Source organism: Seriola aureovittata, chromosome 4 (assembly GCF_021018895.1).
Source record: "Seriola aureovittata isolate HTS-2021-v1 ecotype China chromosome 4, ASM2101889v1, whole genome shotgun sequence".
Classification (NCBI taxonomy): domain Eukaryota; kingdom Metazoa; phylum Chordata; class Actinopteri; order Carangiformes; family Carangidae; genus Seriola; species Seriola aureovittata.
Genome location: NC_079367.1, coordinates 7,145,442 through 7,166,276, shown reverse-complemented (window position 1 = coordinate 7,166,276; position 20,835 = coordinate 7,145,442). Strand labels below are relative to the sequence as shown.

General features: G+C 41.0%; 3 protein-coding genes across 4 annotated transcripts in view; 2 read left to right on the top strand and 1 right to left on the bottom strand.

Annotated features, from left to right (window-relative positions):
- The first annotated feature begins 1,239 nt into the window (after nt 1-1,239).
- LOC130168086 (homeobox protein SEBOX-like) lies at nt 1,240-3,375 on the top strand. Its single transcript, XM_056374673.1, has 3 exons — nt 1,240-1,421; nt 2,036-2,241; nt 2,389-3,375. Exons 1-3 carry the CDS (start codon nt 1,319-1,321, stop codon nt 3,097-3,099), a joined length of 1,020 nt encoding a protein of 339 aa, XP_056230648.1. The 5' UTR covers nt 1,240-1,318; the 3' UTR covers nt 3,100-3,375.
- Nucleotides 3,376-6,526: 3,151 nt separating this feature from the next.
- tmem199 (transmembrane protein 199) lies at nt 6,527-9,110 on the bottom strand. The gene is made up of 6 exons (XM_056374108.1): nt 8,710-9,110; nt 8,328-8,401; nt 7,792-7,881; nt 7,539-7,581; nt 7,292-7,404; nt 6,527-7,068 (listed from the first exon to the last, which is right to left on the bottom strand). The coding sequence occupies exons 1-6, from the start codon at nt 8,891-8,893 to the stop codon at nt 6,973-6,975; spliced, it is 600 nt and encodes a 199-aa protein (XP_056230083.1). The 5' UTR covers nt 8,894-9,110; the 3' UTR covers nt 6,527-6,972.
- Nucleotides 9,111-9,720: 610 nt separating this feature from the next.
- The window catches only part of poldip2 (polymerase (DNA-directed), delta interacting protein 2), an 11,183-nt gene continuing 68 nt past the window's right edge, over nt 9,721-20,835 (top strand). Inside the window, exons 1-11 of one of the 2 annotated variants that reach the window (XM_056374106.1) lie at nt 9,721-9,936; nt 14,908-14,989; nt 15,263-15,360; nt 15,482-15,581; nt 16,278-16,353; nt 16,760-16,867; nt 17,155-17,291; nt 17,419-17,445; nt 17,647-17,772; nt 18,378-18,457; nt 18,587-20,835. The exon at nt 18,587-20,835 is cut by the window's right edge and continues 68 nt beyond it. In XM_056374106.1, coding sequence (XP_056230081.1) covers nt 9,752-9,936; nt 14,908-14,989; nt 15,263-15,360; nt 15,482-15,581; nt 16,278-16,353; nt 16,760-16,867; nt 17,155-17,291; nt 17,419-17,445; nt 17,647-17,772; nt 18,378-18,457; nt 18,587-18,701 — 1,134 coding nt within the window. In that variant the 5' untranslated portion in view covers nt 9,721-9,751 and the 3' untranslated portion in view covers nt 18,702-20,835. The remainder of the gene's footprint in view (nt 9,937-14,907; nt 14,990-15,262; nt 15,361-15,481; nt 15,582-16,277; nt 16,354-16,759; nt 16,868-17,154; nt 17,292-17,418; nt 17,446-17,646; nt 17,773-18,377; nt 18,458-18,586) is intronic. The other variant, XM_056374107.1, reaches the window with a different exon arrangement.

Sequence of the window (20,835 nt, the reverse complement as noted above, 5' to 3'; positions counted from 1 at the left end):
CTGGAATCAGTTTGCAGCTTCATACTGTTTGTTTGAGTCTTTTAGTGGCTGTTAAAAACAACAAACTGATGCTGCATAGAGCCTCATCCACCTCAGGCCACACCCTCAGTCAGTGACGTCACTGCAGGTGTTTTTTTTTTTTTTAAACCCTTGATATTAACTGTAGAAGCCCTGTGGTGGATTTAGTGACAGTAGTGCTGCAGGGGAATAAGAACAGCTGATCAGTTCTCGTGAGTTCGTCTCTTCTGCTCTGAACAACAGGCTTTAAACAAAGAAGTCAATATGATAGAAACACAATAATATGATCAAAGACGGTTTATACAAGAGGGAAAGAGGTTCTTTTATTATATTTTGAATTAAAATGTTGAGAAATTGAGAAAGTGTGTCTCATCTCCTGAAGTGAGTGAAGTTCTCTCCATCAGGAATCAGGTGTGATAATATCACTGTGTGAACTGTGCTGGAGATTTAATAGCCCTGTGACCTACTTGGAAATGTTTTGTGGGATAATTTCACTGTTCAGTTCGTTTAAAATAGATAGATAGATAGAGAGATACTTTTTTATAAGAGCAGCAGGTTGTTTAGTGAGTGACAGAGTTATAAAAAGAGATCACTTTTCTGTGTTATTGGGACATTTGGCTTTTCAAACATGGAGCCATGTCTTTCATAACACATGGGTGATTAGACATGATATTATTATTCCTATCCTGACTTCAGAATTTTGTTAATTTTATGGCATTTTTAAAACAATTTCAAAAGCAAATTAAATTATTATATATATTATAGGCTACTGGTATTTTATTTTCACATAGACCATTAACAATCTTACGAGACTCCTGCGGAAATGAAGCAATGACTGAATTAATCATTGGGTCAATGAATGAATATAATTTATATAAATATAATATAAATTAATAAAATTTATATGAATAAATATATGAATAGAAGTTTTGTTATTTTCCCCTGATCTGTGCTCTGTTATTATAACACACATATATACACACATTTGTATTTACAGTCCTGTAGTGTTGTTACTCAGGTCCTCAAAGGTCTTCAAAGTCAGAGCACTTGAAGATCACATAATGTAACTCAGCATGAAAACAACTCTGCTCTGCTCTCAGTAAACTGGGGGATTATAGAGGCAGAGGTGGACAACACCTGGATTTGCAGGGTGGTGGTGGTGGTGGTGGTGGTGGTGGGAGGTGTCCCGTCTGATCTGGATATAAGAAGTGGAAACTCCTCCTCAGCTGCCAGCATCAGTGAAGGCCGAGCAGCTGATGTGTGTGTGTCTGTGCGTGTGTTTGTGTGTGAGTTGGGGGTTATGGCTCTGTTCATGGACTCAGATTTCTCTCCACTGAAGCAGAACCAGCAGAAAGACATGATGGATTTTAGAGCGTTATTCGGAGAACAGGACCATTGTAAAGGTGAGTTAAATACGATCTACAGAATAATAATAAGATGGATTTAGCATTTTATTTCAATTAATTTATATCCTTGATAAATTTCATTGTTTGCCTCGTGTAGTTGTTTCACTCAAGAAACCGCAGCAGATGCAAATTAATCGATACGACAATGAAACAATTCTCTTTTGGAAGTAACTTCTATCAATGTGAAATTAATTAAACAGCAGAAGTCAAGACGAGAGAATTATTTTCAAAATAAAATAAATTAAAAGATTCTAAACAAGTAGGCCTACGTGTTTTATGCCAATATTATTCTACTGTAAGAGAAAATTATTACCTGAAAATAGATCATATATAAATAATAAATAAAAATTCAAAATCCAAATATCTGGATCTTCTAGATGTATTTGTAAATGGAATTTTTATTTTATTTTTTTCAACATGTGATTTAATTTTAAAGGCCCAGAAAACGTTGACATAACATTATTGTGCTTTTTGACCATCTAAATTTAAATGTTTCTTCACCTCCCTTTTCTCTTCCTCCTTCTTATTTATTCTATTTTACGTTGATGTAGGTTATTTTATTTCATTTTATTTTGAAAGTTTGTCTTCCTCCTTTGATTTTATATTAAAAGATGCGCGGAGTGAGAGCGCCGTGTCCTCCCCGGAGCCGGACCGAGCCGCGGGTCTGACGGAGGGTCAGAGGAAGAGGAAGAGGACCATCTTCAGCCGGGCCCAGCTGTCGGAGCTGGAGCAGGCCTTCGCTGTGACTCCCTACCCGGACATCACCCTGAGGGAGAGGCTGGCCGCGCACACTCACCTGCCGGAGAGCAAGATCCAGGTGAGTCTGCTGCTCCTCTGATTAGCTGCAAAACTCCCCAAAAATGATAAAACTATATTTTGAAAACATCAAAATATGACTGATCAAAGGTTTTGTAATTTATTAGATGTTGGTCATCAAGTTGGTGAAGTACATTATTCTCCACAGGTGTGGTTCCAGAACAGAAGAGCCAGGAGTATCAAGACTGGCAGACTCCCCAAGTCCACCAAGCCTGTCCTGGGAGTTAGAGGATCTGTGGAGTCCTGCTCTGGACCCATGACCTCTGCTTTCCCCACGCCAACCACCCTGCAGGACATATTCAGGCAGGAGCAGAACCACCACTCCGAGGACGTCCCGCAAATTTACTCCGACTGGATCCAAATCTACAGCAACCCTGTGTCATCTCCACCGTCTTCCTCGTCGCTCCACCACCAGCAGGCCCCTCTGGGCGCCTCCTCAAAACCCTCAGAGTCTCGACCCTGGGAGGAGGAGCATCACCGGCAGCAGCACCTGGGACCGGCGCTCCCTGGTTTTCTTCCTAGCTCCTTTCCCCAGCCCATGACCAGGCCGCCACACCACCACCCGGCCTCGTCTCGCTCCTACCAGGCTTTCAGGAACTTCAAGCCCCAGAGTTTGGTTCCATCTGGGGCTCATCAGGCCGTGTACGGAGGCGGCGCCGGGGGCGGAGGCGTGCACGCCTCTGTGGACCAAGTAGTCCCCTCTCACCCTCAGCCGGTGTACTGGGAGGTAACTCAGGGCCAAGGACATCACCACCACCACCATCATCACCACCCACAAATGGGACCACAGACCTCCATGGGGTACATCTCAGACCTGATCTACAACGCTGCCATCGTCACCAACTTTCTCGAATTCTGACGACCCTGAACGTGAAGCATGAGCCGCGGAAAATGATCAAACTCACTGAACATTTGTGTCACATCCCCTTGTATTTTCCTCTTACAACACTTTCAATGTCTCAGTCTGTCCCGTGTGTTGCCAGAGGTGATTGTACGTCAAACAAACCTGTAATATACAACATATATATGTGTAGTTGTTGCGTTGTCATTGGTTTGTCTTTGTTGCATATTTAAGGGAATAAATTGATTAATTTCATCCCAGCTCCGAGTTCAATCTGCTAATTGTTCCTGAAGCAACACAGTCTTGGTGTTTTAGGATATTTCTCCAACCAATAACAATCTACAGCTGCTATTTCTCATGGTACAAGCAACATTTTGCAAAGAATAGGCCGGAAATGGAGAGATGAACATACAACCTTGCAAATTTACAATATTTCTAATGCAAAGGAAGAAAATGTGATACTTGCTATCAGTCTAATTGTGCATTAAAAGATCAAAAAACTCAATCAAAAACCAGAGCATCAGGAAGGATAGCTGGTTAGCAACAGGAAGCATTAAAAGGACAGAGAGTCAAGAGACAAATGATGAATCGACAAGTCGGCCATGAGACGGAAAAGGTTGCTCGCTTGCAAACTCGTTTTTCAGGCACATAATAGAGCACCCTCTGGAGTACAAGTACATGGTTGGAAATCACTGTGGAGGTAGGCCTGGTGTTTAATGTAAATAATGTAGTTACTGAGTAAAGTTCCCCAAAATAGGAACCAGAAGTCTCTGGGTGAGCATTGCTTTGACTGAAGACCCTCAGTCTGTATCAATCTGCAAAAGGTCGAGAGCCATGCCTCATTCTTGTCAGTATATTTGGAGTCTCATGTTTATTTATTAGTAAAGAAAAGACGACTAGAAGGCATCAAATCACCGGTCGACTGGCCTCCTCCGTGGAAACACTTTGGTTCATGTTCATGGATTCTCCTCACAGACGCCGGCTCCTGTTTTCCTGCTCTAAGCTGAACCGCGGCATGTTTAATGCTGCGACCCCGCCAGTATTATCCTTCAAAACATCCTGATTAAAATGATTCCTTGTGGTAAGATACCATGACAGGAATAATTATTTTCTAAGTCAAAATAAATTTTTTTCATATCTCCCTGTTCTGTACGTATCAGGAGGGATAGCTGGACAGAGGGAAGGAAAAAAAAAAAGAAAAATAAGAACTAAATTAAAGCCAGAGCTCAGGGTCTATCAGCTTACAGGCTCTGTAATTCTGCCTGGATTTAAGTTTTGAAATATTACATGAGAGGTATAATACAGAGGCAAATATGACAGACAGTAGCGCCCACTGTTCGTCCAGTGCTGGACAGAGATCTCTGCATATCATAATCATCTTTAATACCAAATAATCTTTCAATAAACCTTTAATCCGGGTGTCAAATCTCAGATCTTAGGACGATACTTTTTATTTTGTATTCCAGATGTAGTTACATCTTTTAATCCTTCCACTGATATGACAGGAGTTGACAAGAGGAGGATGAGGATAGTTTACAGAAAAATATGAATTCATATCTGGAGGAGGGATCAGAGAAGAGCGATCGTCTGTCTCCTGTCGGAATTGTTCAGAAATAAGAAATAAAGTGTTTTTGTTCGGAGGATGTTAAATCTGTTGTCATGGCTGCTGTAGTCCTGGGATACAATAACTGTTTGTTTTTTTATGTGCTGATCGGCTCTGTAGTTGAATTGAAACCAGATCAGCAGACAGTTAATATCACATCTGTCAGGTGGAGATGGATAATAAAATAATTCAGGAACAGTCGGTAAACAGTATTACCGACTGATGCTACAGCTGACGGGCTATTTAGAAGAGTCAAAACAAGGGAAACTATCAAAATAAAAGAAAAATATAAAAGAAAAAAAAAAACTCATCCAAAGATGCACTTAACAGCTTTTTACACAGCTCTTCATTTTTGTGAAACTGCTCTTCCCACTGTCAAGAATAAACGTTCACATTAAAACACAAAAGCTAATAATAATTCTATTCATCATTATAGTTTTTGGAACAGTAACATTTCTTAATTAAAACTTAACACAAAGTGCAGCTGAAGCTCATGGGAATGTTGTTAGCTTTGTCATAAAGTCTGGAAAAAATTAAACATTAATCCTGATGATGGAGCCAGATGGAAAGTTAAAGTAATAGTCAGCTGGTTGACTTTAAAACTGAGCGATACTAGAGCTGCTATGGAGCAACATGTGAGGCTACATGGGAAAGTGGTCTCACACTTTAACACCTCTGTATATAAACTAACCCTATACTGAGAGGTGTTCCTAATATTTTGTCCATCCCATTTATAGGAATTAGATTTGACAAAATATTAGGAACACTTCTCAGTACATCCCAGTACACTTAAACATTACCACAATTACAATTACAGCCTCAACAATGACCATTAAAATAAACCAACACTTCTCAAACAGATTCAGTAAATAATGAACATTATATATGAAGAAGGATTTACTGCAGGCCTGTTCCAGTATACTGCATTAGTTTCATCCAGGTTCACCTAATACATATACGTATATGAATTAAAACTACAAATCAAGGACACTTACAAATGCTGAAAACAAATCAGCACTTTACAGCACACTACACTTTGATGTTCAGGTGAAAGGTTCAGAGAGAGCTCTATGATTTCTCTGCTTCTGATCAAAAAGAAGCACAAAAGTTGAGGATATCTGAGAATTATTTCAGAGCTGGACGAGATCTCATTTGAAACTTAAAAGGAGAGTCATTTCAGATTTTGTGAGTCTTCTTCTCCTGCAGAAAAAAAAAGAGAGGCAGGAGAAATAAACTATAGTCTCATTTCTGTTTCTCTCAGATCTCAGTGTTGTCTAGGAGAAATAAATGAAAAACTTCTGAGATCACTTTTCTGATTTTCTTTTCCACTGTAACACCTGTAAACAGACTTTAGTGCGTCAGATTGGTGGAGTTCCCCTTTAAGGGATCAACAAAGGATCATGGATCTCTGTATCAAATCTAATGGCAGTTCATCCCAGAGCTGTCAAGACATTTTCAGTCTACACCAGAGTGGTGGAGCAGCTGTCCATCACTGTCATCTCCAGAGGCATTAAGGACAGCACGTCTAAAAACTATTAAAATGTGTCACACTGTTGCACTGAATGAACTTCATTACCATGAACACACACACCGTAGTTTACTATGAAACGTGTATTAATTTACAGCTTGAGGAGGAACCATTGGACTTGGTGTTGAGTGGCACAGACAGGGAAGTAATAAAGTCCTGAGAGACGGTCTGAGAGCAGTGAGATAATATTTCATCTCTCATCAGGTCATAGTGCCAGAGTGTTCTCACATTAGTGTTGTCATATCTGCTGCACAGAGTGAAGGAAAGGAAAATATACTCTATACGAACTGGAGCTAATAACTTCACGGATTAGCTTGAGTTAGCATCGATGATTTTATTAAACACATAAATACGATTCCACCTAAGAACAGATGGAGGAAATCACAAGAAAATGAGCGACAGTCATTTTTTATAGGACAGGACAAAGAGGAGGGAGAAACACTGGAGGCTGTAGTTTCAGGAAAAGTATGAAATACAAACTAATTGTAAACAAATATTTTTAAAAAAGGTGGAATGTCAGATTAAGCAGTAGCATCATAGTAAGTGAAGGAGCAGATAATCAGTCCTTTTAAACCAATTCACTTCCTTGCAAAGTTCCAGCTTCCATTGAGCAGCTCTACTGTCATTAACTTGTAAATTCTCAGTAACTTATTCCACAGTTTTCCTCACAAATCAAAGGCAAAAAGTCCAAAGTGTTTCATTGCAAAGTGAGATCTCTGTTCTGAATCAGAAGACATGATGGGGCAGCTCTCAACAGCTGCTACGGTTCTCCCAGTTCTCCCTCCATGGTCCGGACCAGGACGTACAGCTCAGCGAGGCCGACTACAGAGGCAGCGATCACGGCTGAGATCACCCGCTGGGAAGCAAGTCAGAAACACAGAAAGCCAAAGTTGGATGACTTAAACTCAACTTAACAGGTGACAGGAGTGAATCAAACACACTTGGATTTTACAGCCCAAAATCTATGGTTGTGTTGAATTTAATCGCCACCTCTTAATTAATTAAATGTCTGTTGGATTTAGCTGGGTGTACCTAATAAAGTGGCAACTCAGTGTATGATAATTTAAATGCTCTCTTACTGCTGTGGTCTCGGTGAACAGATACTGACTGCCCATGTAAGAACAGGCGAAAGCAGCAACCACTGTGACCAGGAAGTTGAATACGGTCACCACCACAGCTTTGACTGATCGCACTGCCGAAAGGAAGAGGGAAATAAGTCAATGTCAGTATGACGCCACAAGTCGGCTTCTGTTTACAGTAATTCAGATAGTATAGCAACACAAAATGAATTCAGGTGTCATGAATGAATCTGGACATGTGACGAACCTTCCCGTCCAAAATCTGCTAATGTTCCGTTTCGGTTGATTTCCTAGCGACAAACACAGATTACACTTCATTACACTGTGAAATATGTGAAAATCTTTATTTCGTCTGATAGAAAAACTTGCCACAAAGATCAGAACTGTAGATATGAAACACCACACGTCAACAGACAGAGAAAAATGATCTCTAACACGTCTTGACCCTGATACACCAGACCACAAAGATACGTGTATCGTTAGTGTATAAGAGTTTTCACCTGAGCGTTGACGTTACGTGTGATCCTGTTGTATTCCTCGTTGGCCAGTTTGGCTTTGATCTTCTCCAGACGTGCGACCAGCTCAGGGTTCTGAAGGGAGAGAGAAACATCTGGCTCTAGTGTTACCTGTTTCCAGCTGTGGTCCGGATGACAGTGGTTCAGTTTCAGACAAACTTCTCTCCCTGAGTTTACCAGCATTATACAGCACTTACATTATATAGGAGTAACTGCTGAATCAAGATGCCATATGACTCTTGGGTAATACAATACAATTAAGAATAAGAATAAATTCTTATTTTACATATGATATAATAATTGATTTGAGACCTTATCATAACTAATAATTATTTACATTTGACTTCAGATCATTTCCTGTCGGTGAAATCCATCTATTATCACCTAAAAACTGGAGTTAATGCAATTCCAAGCAAGTAAGAAGCTTGTTTGCTGCTGTGAACGCAGCATGACACTAGTGGATGTTACAGGTAAACAGACGTAAACCATAACATGACAAACATGTGTGTGGCTTCACTTACTCTGGGAGGCTTCACAACCTCAGGCAGGTGCAGTGAGCTGTCCTCCAACAACTCATGCAGGTAGAAAGGATGCCCTGAAAAAAAACAAATGTAGCATGTCAATTCATTGCATATTACTGACTTAAATATTGTAATACAACTCAAATTATTAAATTCTTGTCTGCAAGGCTTTATAACACTTAAGTGACTCAATTTGTGGAAATGCCTCACATTTTTTAAGACACATATTTAATGTTTTTTTTAAGATTGGCTTTAATTATTAACATTTTACCAGTCTCCAAAAGCTCACATGTTATAAGTGATGTTAGGAAATATTTTCATTGTACAGTTTTTGATAGACAGTATCATTAGGAACCGTTTAACTTGTTACAGACTTCACTACCTTCGTCCTGGAGGTATTTCTGGAGTTTTCTTGCTGTACTGAAGGACAAAGTTGCGGGTTCTGGTTTTTGCACAGTCTCCTCCAGTTCTTCTCTCAGTCGTTGTGGCAGAGACGAGTCCGTCTTTTCCAGTAACTCTGTCACTTTATGTTTGAACTGATCTCCGATGACGAATGACGAGGCCATGGTTTTAATAGAAATTACTGACTTTATGCGAATCAGCTGTTTAAACACCTCTATTTTCAGGCTAACATAGTACACACACTATCAAGAGAAGGAGGAAAATATCTGTACCTGTTTTAAATTAGTACACATTAAGAATTAACCATTAACAACAGCTAGGGGAGAAAATATAAGACCAAGGAAGCAGCCATATTGTTTACCTTGTGACACGATGACGTATTCGCTCACGTGACCAACTGGGTAACATTTTATTTTAAATTGCGCATTTTTTGAAAAATATTTTAAAACCTTTGTGAAATATTTGTTTTTATTCGCTAAGTGGACAATGACTATTTATCAAATGTTAAACTTAAATATTATTCGCTACGGTACGCATGAGCCCTTTTGGTGCCTTCGCGGTCTCGCCATAAGCGCCGAAAGCCAAGTGTTGAGGATCTTCAGGTCTGAAGTGTTTTAATGAAAAAACAAAATTTAAATTTAATCAAAATTGAATCGAAGAAATCGTAAAACATCAATTCTTAACCATAGTCTACTACCAATACAATGAGATAATATGAGAACTAAAATTATTATTCGCATCTGACATTTCCATACCATCAGGACTTATGCAATAATAACAATAATGATAATGATGAAAGCCGGCTAAAAACTCCACAGTCATCTTAATCACCCTATTACATTTTTAATAGTTACCGTTTCCATCTACCGGTATTTTAAACGGAAAATACAAAAACTGAAAATAAAAATGGAAGTTATGTTAAGCATTTATTCTCATAATTACGACTCTCCAGCATTCCACTGAAAGCAGCATCACTATCCCTGCTGTTCATGCGTGTGCCTGAACGTGCCAGGCTAGGAAAGATGGCGGCCTCTGCGTTACGCCGAGGCTTGTTGAGCACTGTCAGTAAATACAACAAGAAACACACACACAGAATACTGAGTGTCGCAGACACCAGTAGCGGGTTCGAGGCGTTCAGACCACGGTTACAATGCCGAGCCTGCGGTCTGCCCGGCGGTGTTCAACAGAGAAGGTTCATGTCGTCACGGTAAGAGACGCAGCCGGTGTCCTCCTCTGTCAAAGCTAACATGCTAAAGACTTTAGCTAAGTACAAGCTCTCCAAGATGGCACCGTGAAGACACTGGCCACGTTGTTGTTGAGTGGACAGATGTCCCGAAGTGGGGCCTGCATTATGAGCCTGGTGTGTTAATATCAACTGACATTTAGCAACACGAAGTGAGAAAAGGACAGTCGTCCTCTGTTGCTAGCTAGCTAGCTAGCAAGGTAACCAGCCAGCATGGATTGAGCAACACCTGACTGCCTCCAACCTGCTGACTCAATACTTGTTAAATCATAGTAAGAAAAAGTTTGCTATCACTGGGTAAGATTCACTTTGAATGAAGAGTTAGATTAGTTGCTTGAATTGAATCCAGTAAAACTGGAAATTATGTAATCGATATATATATGGGAATGAATGCATTGTTAGTTGGAGGCATGTCCTGAGTTTTCTTTCCCTGATCACTTTTTTAGGATTTATGATTTAATGTTGGAGCACTGATTGTTTGCATAGTATTATTACTGTATAACATCGCTCTGTTAGCACATGGTAAAAGTCCATAATATTACTGGTACACCTTGTGTAATCATTTTTTTTTCTAACGTAACACATGTGCTGTTAGAAATTCACCACCATTTCATTGCAAAGTACTTTATTTTACCTAATCAGAGTGTTTGATCATGTGTTGCATGTAGCATTTCAGAGTGGCACTGTCATTAAGAGAGCCCTTCATAGGCACACTTAATCAGATATTGTGTTTTATGAATAAGCTTCAAAAGGTATAATTTAGCATTTCAAAGGTCCTTAAGAGCAAAATTCTAAAAAATAAATAAATCAGCATGCTTTTAATGAAATGTAGACAACCTCTGGAAATGGTTCAACAAGGTAATAGAAGCTGTGTGTAAAGTATATTAAAGACAGTTTTCACCTGAATATTTATACAATGATTACTGTTATATATCCTACCTGTAGTATTGGTTCATGAATTATTAACAGCAGTGTTGTTATGTATCATTAGTCTTTTTGCATAACCACTCATAGACTTGACTCAACAGTGGAACTCAGTTTATGCCATGCTTCATAAAATATGCCTCAGATTTACAGAATGGAACCTTTTCATTAAACAACACATTTCTGTGTTTATTAAAGTGAAATCCCAGCTGATGCTTGAGCAGCTGCAGTTACATAAAATGTCCCTGTCCTCAGTCCTCAGATGGCACTAAGTAGGTAAAGTGGCTTAAGCTTTTCCTGCATAGTCATAGTTACTTCAATTAAACACACCTCTCAGTTTTCAGTGTCTTTAAAAGGTTTGTTAACGAGCAATAGTATTGGTCTAAATCTAGTTGTAGACATAATTATTGTGAAGTTTTAATTGTATGTTCAGTTTTCAAACATTTGTTAATGGTTCTCACAGAAGATTATGGGAACCTTAAACCTCCATGTGATATTTTTCCATTGTAAAATAAGTACTTTTATAACTTCTTGTATTGTACTTGACTCCTAAAAATCCTAAGGTATCATCATAGGCAACAAATTATTTCTCTTAACTTAATTCCCTCCTCTTCACAACAGATATTTTGACATGTTCTCTCATCAGAATAAACACAGTTGAAATAACAAAATTGTCCTAGTGTGTAATGGCAGTTAATATTGGTAGGCGATATGGATAATAACCTCACAGAATCATATCTGTCACACTATATGTAAATTTTATCAAAATATAATCAAACATGTTGTGATATTCTGCAAATTCAATAAAGTAAAATGTATATAGATAAAACTGGAGGGTCTGATTTTGGTTAATCTAGTAAATTAAATACCTGAGAAATTGAGGTAAAAGTGCAACAAACTGCAGTTGTAAATCCTGACTTTCTTTCCCTGATGCTGTTATTGCACTAAGTGCTCACATTAGTCTTTGAAGGCATCTCAGAAAAAAATTACATAATTCCATTAAAATTTAAATTCAAAGTGACAAGTATAGTGTAGTGGTGTAGTCATAGTCATAATAACCTTCAAGAGCCCAGGTTTCTGCTATAGCTAACATTTCCATTCTGAACACATATCCTGTGTTTGTTTATATAATTCAGACTCAAAGTGCTGCAGAAATGAAACCCCCATCACACACCATGACCAAGCAGTTTTTTTTTGCCTCAGCCAGCCCGGACATGTGGTCAGGGCTTACAGACTTAGTGCTATGATTAGTAACACGGGAACAGTCATGTAGACTGTGCACACTACTGATGATATTTCAGGAATTTAGCCCACACAATTGCTCTTGAAATAGTCTTGGATTTTCCAGCGTTTCTTTGTTGTTGTGCAGGTGCAGCAGTTTCTGTCAGCTACATGCTCAACTTCTCTGCTTGGGATTCACACCAGCAGCAGCAGCAGTGACGTGTGATGGAATAAAAGGAACTTGGCTGTGGGCCAGTGTAAAGACAAATAGTGGATCTTTTTAATTTTGCAGCTGCCTTCATCTGATCAACTAGGAAAAGGTGTTGAAAGAAATCAGCTCAGGGCAGGACAGGAAGAAAGAGAGGCAGGGTGTAGCCCCTGTGAGAGAGAGCTGAGGTGGGTGTACAGGTGGGTGAGTGACCCCACACTGGTTGGAAAGCAGCAGCTATTCAGCACCACCTTGTACCTCCAACTTTAGTTTATGTAACCGCATGGTGACAGTGACACAGCGATGTGAAGTTGATAGTTCCTGTGTGTATTGGCTGCCTCGTTGACCAGGGGGACCTGTCGGCTGAAGTCGGGTCCAGGTTTTGCAATGTGTTGGCTATATTTAGATCAGGTTCTGTGTGGCCAAAGTGTATTGACATTTCTCAGATTGTTGCAGAGGTAGAAACAGAGCAGTAAAGCCCAGTTAAAACTGTGTTGAAGAGCTACTCAGGCCAAGTGCTGGGGTGTGTGTGAAATGTTGTGAAACACTGATGCATTCCTGGGCTTTTTTTTTTTTGCATTGTTTTGATAAATGTTGGAGGTGTTTGATTGTTTTCAGATGAAATGCAATAATACAGAAGTCCATGAAGCAAACAAGAGAATAATGATGTTGATTTTAACTTAATTTCAATCCTCACGAGAAAACTTGGTACACAGGATTTTCATGCGCCTGTGCTGGTTGCTGTCCCATTCTTGTGAACGAGATACCTCCGTGTTACAACCCAGCTCGTTGTGGGGGAAAGGAAACAACATAGAACTAGATGTAATTGGTTAAGCAAAGTTTTTTTTATTTGTAAGGAGATAGATGATATTGATACAAACAATAAATAAGGTAAACTATAAGGGGAAACGGGGGGAACAGATGCTGATAAATCAAAGAACCAAATAAAACAAAAACAGGACTGTAGATAATCAGGAGTTTTAAACTAGTAACTCAAAGCTAATTCACTGAGAAGTTTGACACAATCTCAGCAGAACTCAGTAACTACGGGAGGTATGTTGTGTCAGTTGCCCCCGAATTACAGACTTATATACTGTCAGTCCAAATACCTTCATCGTGGGCCAAGTGCCAATGTGAAAATTATCACATCTTTGCTGTAAATTGTTAAACATATACATGTATTGATGAATGGATCCCCATTTTGTTCGTGTTGTGCACATACACCCTGCTGTCGGTTTCATGCTCGTCCACTAATTTTGCAGTTGGAGGTCGTGCACCAACAAGTGAAGCAATGCTCCAACAGAAGCTCTGAAGAAGAAGACTGCTAGCAAACAAACATGGACGCACGCTAGATAGACTTTAGTTTTTAACATTTTAAATATGAAGCTGCCTTTACGGTCTTTATGATTATATGTAAACGAGTAGAGATGAAACAGTTTGTCAATTGACCGAACACTGTGATACTTATATGTGAGGGTTCGCTGCCTTTCTCTCGTCTGTATTACAGTAAACTGAATCTCTTTAGGTTCTGACTGCTGGTCAAACAAAACAAGCAGTTTTAATATGATATTTTCTTTTACTGTTTTCTGACATTTTATAGACAGAATGATCCATTAGTTGCTGCTCCAATTACTATCTTGCTAATATAGTTAAATGCCATTTCCCTAACATGAACTGTGGTGGTATTTTATGTTGGGCAAAGAAACTAGTTTTCTCCTGTTTTTTGCCCTTTTTCATGCCCTCACTGCAGCGTAGCATGAGATCATCCGTGATTTTTAACTAGAGGTAATTAACAAGAGCTCACGTCTTTTCTTAAATGTCACACTTAAATTCTGTTTTTTCACACGCTAAAAATCAGGCTACCTGGTGATTATTTTTCTGCACTACACCCATGGTATGAAAATAACCTGAAACCAACCTACTGTGAAATATGAAATCCCTCTGTCCATATATCCACCTCATTAATCCCCACTCTTCATCTCTGCTGTGAAGATTAGCTTTGCAGGCAGCACAGAAGAATGCATGTTATTTATTTGAAGTGACCAGCTGTTGTTGTCACTGGTAACATGTACTGTAAGTCTGAGTGTGCGTGTGTGTGTGTGTGTGTGTGTTAGGAGGTTGAAGACGAGGACATGGAGATTAGGTTAAATTGTATTTCTGTTTGTTGATGTCTGACAAGAGGAGATGTTTTATTCAATCTTGTCAAAGTTGTGATTGAGATTAGGAATGAAGGGAAGAGGAAGGCGGCAGGATTGTCGCTCCCTCCTCTAGAGACGGATGTAAATCGTCTCTATAGGAGGGAAAATCCTGAAACCTTTTCTTGTCACAGTCAGATTTCCTGTCGAGTCTCTGCTGGGACTTAGAAGTTGTTTGTGTTTGATATATGATGATGTTTTGATCAGTGTTTGTGCAGCATGCAGACCTATATGTTACTCTGTGGTCATATGCTTTTCTTCTCATGTCTTAACATTGTTTTTTACACGCACGCACACACACACACACACACACACACACACACACACACACACACACACACACGCACGGAGGGTCCAGTGTGTAATGGTGTTGCCTGTATTTGGCAGGAACAGGCCTGAAGGGAAGATTTTGGAGACGGTGGGAGTGTTTGAGGCCGTGAAGCAGCACGGAAAATATGAAACGGGACAAGTAAGACTCACACACACACACACACGCACACACACACACACACACACACACACACACACATTCTACAGCAAATCATTTAGGTCAGTTTCAGACTTGTTTTGGAATATTACTGCACTGCGTGGTGTGTATTTAAGTTTTTGATAAATGAGTAAGTTTGTGCGTGATCCAGTCGAGCGACTGTAATCCCATCTAACTTATGCTTTATTAAACCTCCTACACACGTAATCTCACATCGACTTATCCCCTCTCTCCTTGTTGTTGTGCTCTCCTCAGCTGTTCCTCCACAGCGTGTTTGGCTACAGAGGCATCGTCTTGTTTCCCTGGCACGCCCGGCTCTATGACAGAGACATCACCCCTCCCATGTCTGACAGGTAAAACCTCCGTCTCCGGCTGCAGGCCGGACCATCGGGCTCTTATAGGCTCTGTTTGTGTGGGAGACTGTTTATAACTTAGATCCCGTTGTCTCTGACTTGCTTTCTTTTCTTCCCTCAGCAAACCTGAGCCCCCGGGAGCCCATGGGTCCAAGGAGGTGAAGGGCAAGACTCACACCTACTACCAAGTCCTGATTGACACCAGGGACTGCCCTCACATAGTAAGTTACTGTGGTTTTCCTTTAGGACCACCAACTGCTACCTCACATCTCAGACACATGTATTAGATGTTTTAGAGGGAGAAAGCAAGTTAAGATGATTTCAGTAATTAGTATTTTGTCATTATTCATGTAAAGTCAGTGTAAAAATCAACTTGTCACGACTCTTTGATGGACAAACTAAACAGTTTCATAATATCTTCACAATTTCACGTTAATTATCAACCTACATATCCACTAATACTGATCAATCTGCCAGGAGCTCATGTTATATATTGGCCTGGTCATTTCTCAGTCTAGCTCTGATACTGAGTCACTGCTCTCAACACACGAGCCTCTGTCTGGAGGAGAAGGCTGCTTGTTTTTCCTGTATCAGCCGCTTGTTAGTTAGACAAAGTCACCAGTCTAGATCTCACACACTGACTCTTTGCTTTGATTATTTTTGCCAAAAAATGACGAATAAAGTGCAATTTATTTGTTTATTTGTGGGACTAGTTAGACATTTTAAACCTGTTAACTTACAGGACATTAGAGGACTGATGTTGGACAGATACGATTGGAGAGGTTGTCAAATGTTGTGGACAATGATTGGAGATGTATTAAAGTGACAAAGCCGTCACTGTTGTAGGATCTAGCTGCGGCTTTTCATTAGTGTCTGAGTCAGCCGTTGTGTGACTGTTGTTGTTTTGTGTTTCTCAGTCTCAGAGGTCTCAGACAGAGGCCGTGACGTTCCTGGCCAACCATGACGACAGCAGAGCCCTGTACGCCATCCCAGGTACCCAACCGTACACAGACTTCACTGATGCATCACTGACACGCCGGCCACGCATTACTATAGGTGGCTTTCATGAGAAATGAGAAAAAGCTCCCAGTTTGTCAATTCCACTTTTCAAAACATTCAGATTCTCAGTGTTAATCTCAACTCTCGCCTCACACAGAGTTTGTTCCTCGTCAGCTGTTAAGCTCCGTAGAATATGAAACTCTCCTTTCAGTTGGTTGTAATTGTTCAGTCTCATCCACATCTGTGTGTGTGTGTGTGTGTGTGTGTGTGTGTGTGTGTGTGTGTGTGTGTGTGTGTGTGTGTGTGTGTGTGTGTGTGTGTGTGTGTGTGTGTGTGTGTGTGTGTGTGTGTGTGTGTGTGTGTGTGTGTGTGTGTGTGTGTGTGTGTGTTTTCTCTTCAGGTCTGGACTACGTGAGCCATGAAGACATCCTGCCCTATAACTCCACAGAGCAGGTCCCCATCCAGCACGAGCTGTTTGAGCGCTTCCTCATGCACAACCCTGCCAAATGTAAATGCACTCCCACAGCCTCCACTCCGTCACTAATGTCACTGTTATCTCGTAGAGTCATAACAATATGTTCTTACAGGTTAAATATTGGTTTTATAAGCGCTAAATCTCTGTAAAGATGACACCATGTAGACGTCGGATGAATAAAAGATGACAGAAAACAAGACAAACAAAAAACTGTCACATGTAGATTCACCGTTGGTTCAGAGCGGCTACAGGCTCCATAGCTGACAAGAAAGAGATTTTATATTCTACATATTTGTGTGTTTTGTCCTCGTCGTCTGTAGCTCCTCCGTTCACAGCCAGAGACACTCTGAAGGCGTGGCAGGAGAAAAACCACCCCTGGCTGGAGCTCTCAGACGTCCACAGGGAGACCACCGAGAACATCCGAGTCACCGTCATCCCCTTCTACATGGGCATGAGGGTACATTAATAATACTTTAAAAACTCAGTTACTGTTCCGCTTTCCTTAAGCACATCCTGAGTCACGCCTCTACATGGCCTCTCTGTCGTCCATTCAAATACTAATGGAACTACTTTCTTGTTCTCAGGAGGCCCAGAACTCCCATGTTTACTGGGTGAGTGACGTAGTTTTATCTGTGGGGAACATCGTGTGGAGTGGTTCAATTCATGGAGGCTATTAACCTCACCTGTCCCAGCAGACTCTGAGTATTAACACATTTGTGTGTGTGTGTGGTGTGTGTGTGTGTGTGTGTGTGTGTGTGTGTGTGTGTGTGTGTGTGTGTGTGTGTGTGTGTGTGTGTGTGTTTTCCCGACAGTGGCGATATTGTATCCGTCTGGAGAACATGGGCAACGAGGTGGTTCAGCTGAGAGAGAGACACTGGAGGATCTTCAGCCTGTCAGGAACCCTGGAGACAGTCAGAGGTCGAGGCGTCGTAGGCAGGGTCAGGACACACACACACACACACACATTATCCTTTCTGACGACAACATTAAACTACAACCACCACCTCGCGGTTGTATCCCTCCGCCAACCAGCCAAAGTTGCAGAAACATGGTCACGATCTCCCCTCTCTGAGTTACAGCATTGAATAAAGGTCAGAGGTGATTTTGTAGAACATTATGACATCACAGTGAATTTGACCTTTGACCATTTGGATATAAAATTGCCATCACTTCATTTTATCCTCATAGAAATTGAGTCATGATTAGTGCATGAATTCATGAGTTTTATGGGGGGACAGTGATCTTTGACCTTTGACCTTTTGAACACCAAAATCACATCAGTTCATCCGTGAGTGCCAGTGAATGTTTGTGCCCAATTTTGAGATCACGTTCGTTAGAATCGGACATATGGAAACATAAAGACTCTGACTTGGAGGCATAACAACACCCTGAGATCACCTGACTCTAGACCAGCCGAGCTGTTACCTGGTGAGGCAGCCTAGATGCCGACAGTCACAGACGCAAAGGTTGTGTACGCAACATCTGGAGGAACTGAAGCCCGTGTTCTTCTTCTTCTGTGTGTGTGTGTGTGTGTCTCTCGCAGGAGCCGGTGTTGTCTAAAGAGCAGCCAGCCTTTCAGTACAGCAGCCACGTGTCTCTACAAGCCCCCAGTGGTCACATGTGGTGAGTTTTACTCTTTCACTCATCAGCTCACTCTTACACACATCCTGTCTCTCGCGTTAAACTGTTAACGTTGTGATGTACTGGATTTATTAGCACAGGTATTCACTCATCTTTCCTGTTTGTGCTCAGGGGGACGTTTCGTATCGAAAGGACTGACGGCTCCCACTTCGATGTTCGCATTCCTCCTTTCTCCCTGGAGAGCAACAAGGACGACAAAGCCCCCCCCGCTGGCTACACGTTCTAACTGCGATTAGTCACCTGCCACCTGGGGACGTGCCTGGGTTGTCTAGAATTGTCCTTCCTCTGTAACATTGCCTCAGCCCTCAGCATAAGACTAGCGCGAGTCAGGTTAATGCGAAGGGAAAACACAGTGTTTTTCTAGATCATCCGCACGCAGGCCCACCTCGCCCCCTTTTTTCTTTCCGTCAGTGCACCCAAACAGCAGTATCTCATTAAATCATATAGTGTATAAAGTCGATGCGCCTTCACTCCCATGTCGTGTTTGAAGAGACATGCACAGTCCTAGTGGAAGACACCTGGGAGGCAGGGAGGGGAGTTAATGTTGCCGAGCGGAGCCGGACACGTTCTGCACGGAGTAGCTGATCTGTAGAGTAGGTTGGCTTTACAGCGGGAGAAATCCCCGCTGAGCTTTGGGGTCATGGAACGAGCAGCGCCTCCAGCTGAGCTTACTTCAAATCAACCAGAGAGCCACCATCACTCAAACCACACGTCGACACGCCTCCCTCCATAACGACCTTCTCGTTGGGATTCATCAAAACCTCACACGTGACAAAAACGATCCTACCACTCATTAGTGAAGTCAGACCTCTGTGGAGCGTCTGATTGAACTCTGGGCCGGTGACAGTGCGGAAGTATTTATGTCTTACAGCACTGAACCACAGTGTTTGACACTGATCAACAGGAAAAGACGCTTAAATATCAAAGTGAATTCAGATCTCTTTAAATGACCAAAAGTGATAAATATATAACAGTAATTTCAGCAGTAAGAACCTGGAGCCTGTGAACCTCGTGCACCTGAACGCTGCAGATCTTCCCCCCGATTCATGAGCGTAGAACTCCTTCCTCTCTGTCAGGACGCATCACATTTATCCACGTCACAGCGTTAGTGTTGTTGCTGCCACCACCAGGCTTTATGCTGCGTTCATAGCAGAGATGTTGTCCGCGACGTGTTTGCGACTTGTGAACGTTCACATCACAGGACAACTCAAGGTGGTTGTATGATGACAAGAGTTGGTTTGTGAGGGTTAAAAATACTGCATGTTAATGATATAACACTATGTTTAATTTAAGTTATAAGTTTAATTACACTGAACGTTGGACAGTAGCCATGTTTGTTTATTTTTCAGGTACTTGCGTATCTTTAAACCCTGCGTGGATCTTTCGTTAAAAACTTTCTGTCGTTATTACGAGTTGGACATTAAGTCGGAAACCTGGAGTTACATTCACTCCATCGTGATGTGAGCGCAGTTTTATAGTGGGAATGGTTGATTGATGCTGGGGCCTTTTGTCTTAACATAAAACATATCCTTTAATTTGCAAAGTGTAAAGTTTTTAATAAACCTGTCACAGATTTGTTTGAAGACGTCTCTTGTCTTCATGATGTCGTTGTTACAAGCTGTTAAACTATTCACATACGGCTTTATTTACCCTGATATTGTGTGTCACACCTTGACTAAACCCCAGTGGTCTCCATTCAAATAATGTGACTGCTCCAGTGATAATTGTGAGTGTGTCACAGGAAATGAAGTAATACTTAATGTGTTTTATATTTGTATTTAATTTTGATCATTTTTTTTTATTTATAGAGATCTGGTTTCTCTTTGACATGCAAGTACAAAGTTTTCTTGATCAGTGTTTCTATTTACGTCCACTGTGATTCAGTGGTGTGAAAGATCAGTCTAAAAAAACAAAAAAAGAAAAAGGCAACAAAGGCTGAATCCTCAGTAGTGCATGTGTTCACGGCCAAATGTGAGTCCTTCCCTTCCTGGAAAGGACGTGAGGGTCAGGTCTTAGTTGTCTTTGAATAGCTAACACAGCACACCATAAAGTAATTAAACCAAGCAGTTGGCAGCCGGTGTTGTGGCTAACGAGAGAGAAGTGTGTGTGTGTGTGTGAGTGTGTGTGTGTGTGAGTGAGTGTGTGTGACATACTCATCTTCCTCTCTGCAGCCTGATCCATGTAAAGACCAGAATGACGTCTTCATCCTGTTCACATAAGCTGGATGTGTTTTGGTTAAGGCCGACTGTTTGACTCCGCCAGCAAGAAAAGTATTTGAGCCGAAAAAATTTCTCACTGGTGACGTGAGAAAATAAAATAACCTTTTTTGTTTTGATAAGTGATTTGAAGAAACTATGATG

Coding starts and splice junctions, on each gene's coding strand:
- LOC130168086 (XM_056374673.1), top strand. CDS start 1,319: ATGGCTCTGTTCATGGACTCAGATTTCTCTCCACTGAAGCAGAACCAG. Junction 1,422..2,035: donor AGAACAGGACCATTGTAAAG/GTGAGTTAAATA, acceptor TTATATTAAAAG/ATGCGCGGAGTGAGAGCGCC. Junction 2,242..2,388: donor TGCCGGAGAGCAAGATCCAG/GTGAGTCTGCTG, acceptor TATTCTCCACAG/GTGTGGTTCCAGAACAGAAG.
- tmem199 (XM_056374108.1), bottom strand. CDS start 8,893: ATGGCCTCGTCATTCGTCATCGGAGATCAGTTCAAACATAAAGTGACA. Junction 8,402..8,709: donor GAAATACCTCCAGGACGAAG/GTAGTGAAGTCT, acceptor GTTTTTTTTCAG/GGCATCCTTTCTACCTGCAT. Junction 7,069..7,291: donor TGTTCACCGAGACCACAGCA/GTAAGAGAGCAT, acceptor CTTGCTTCCCAG/CGGGTGATCTCAGCCGTGAT.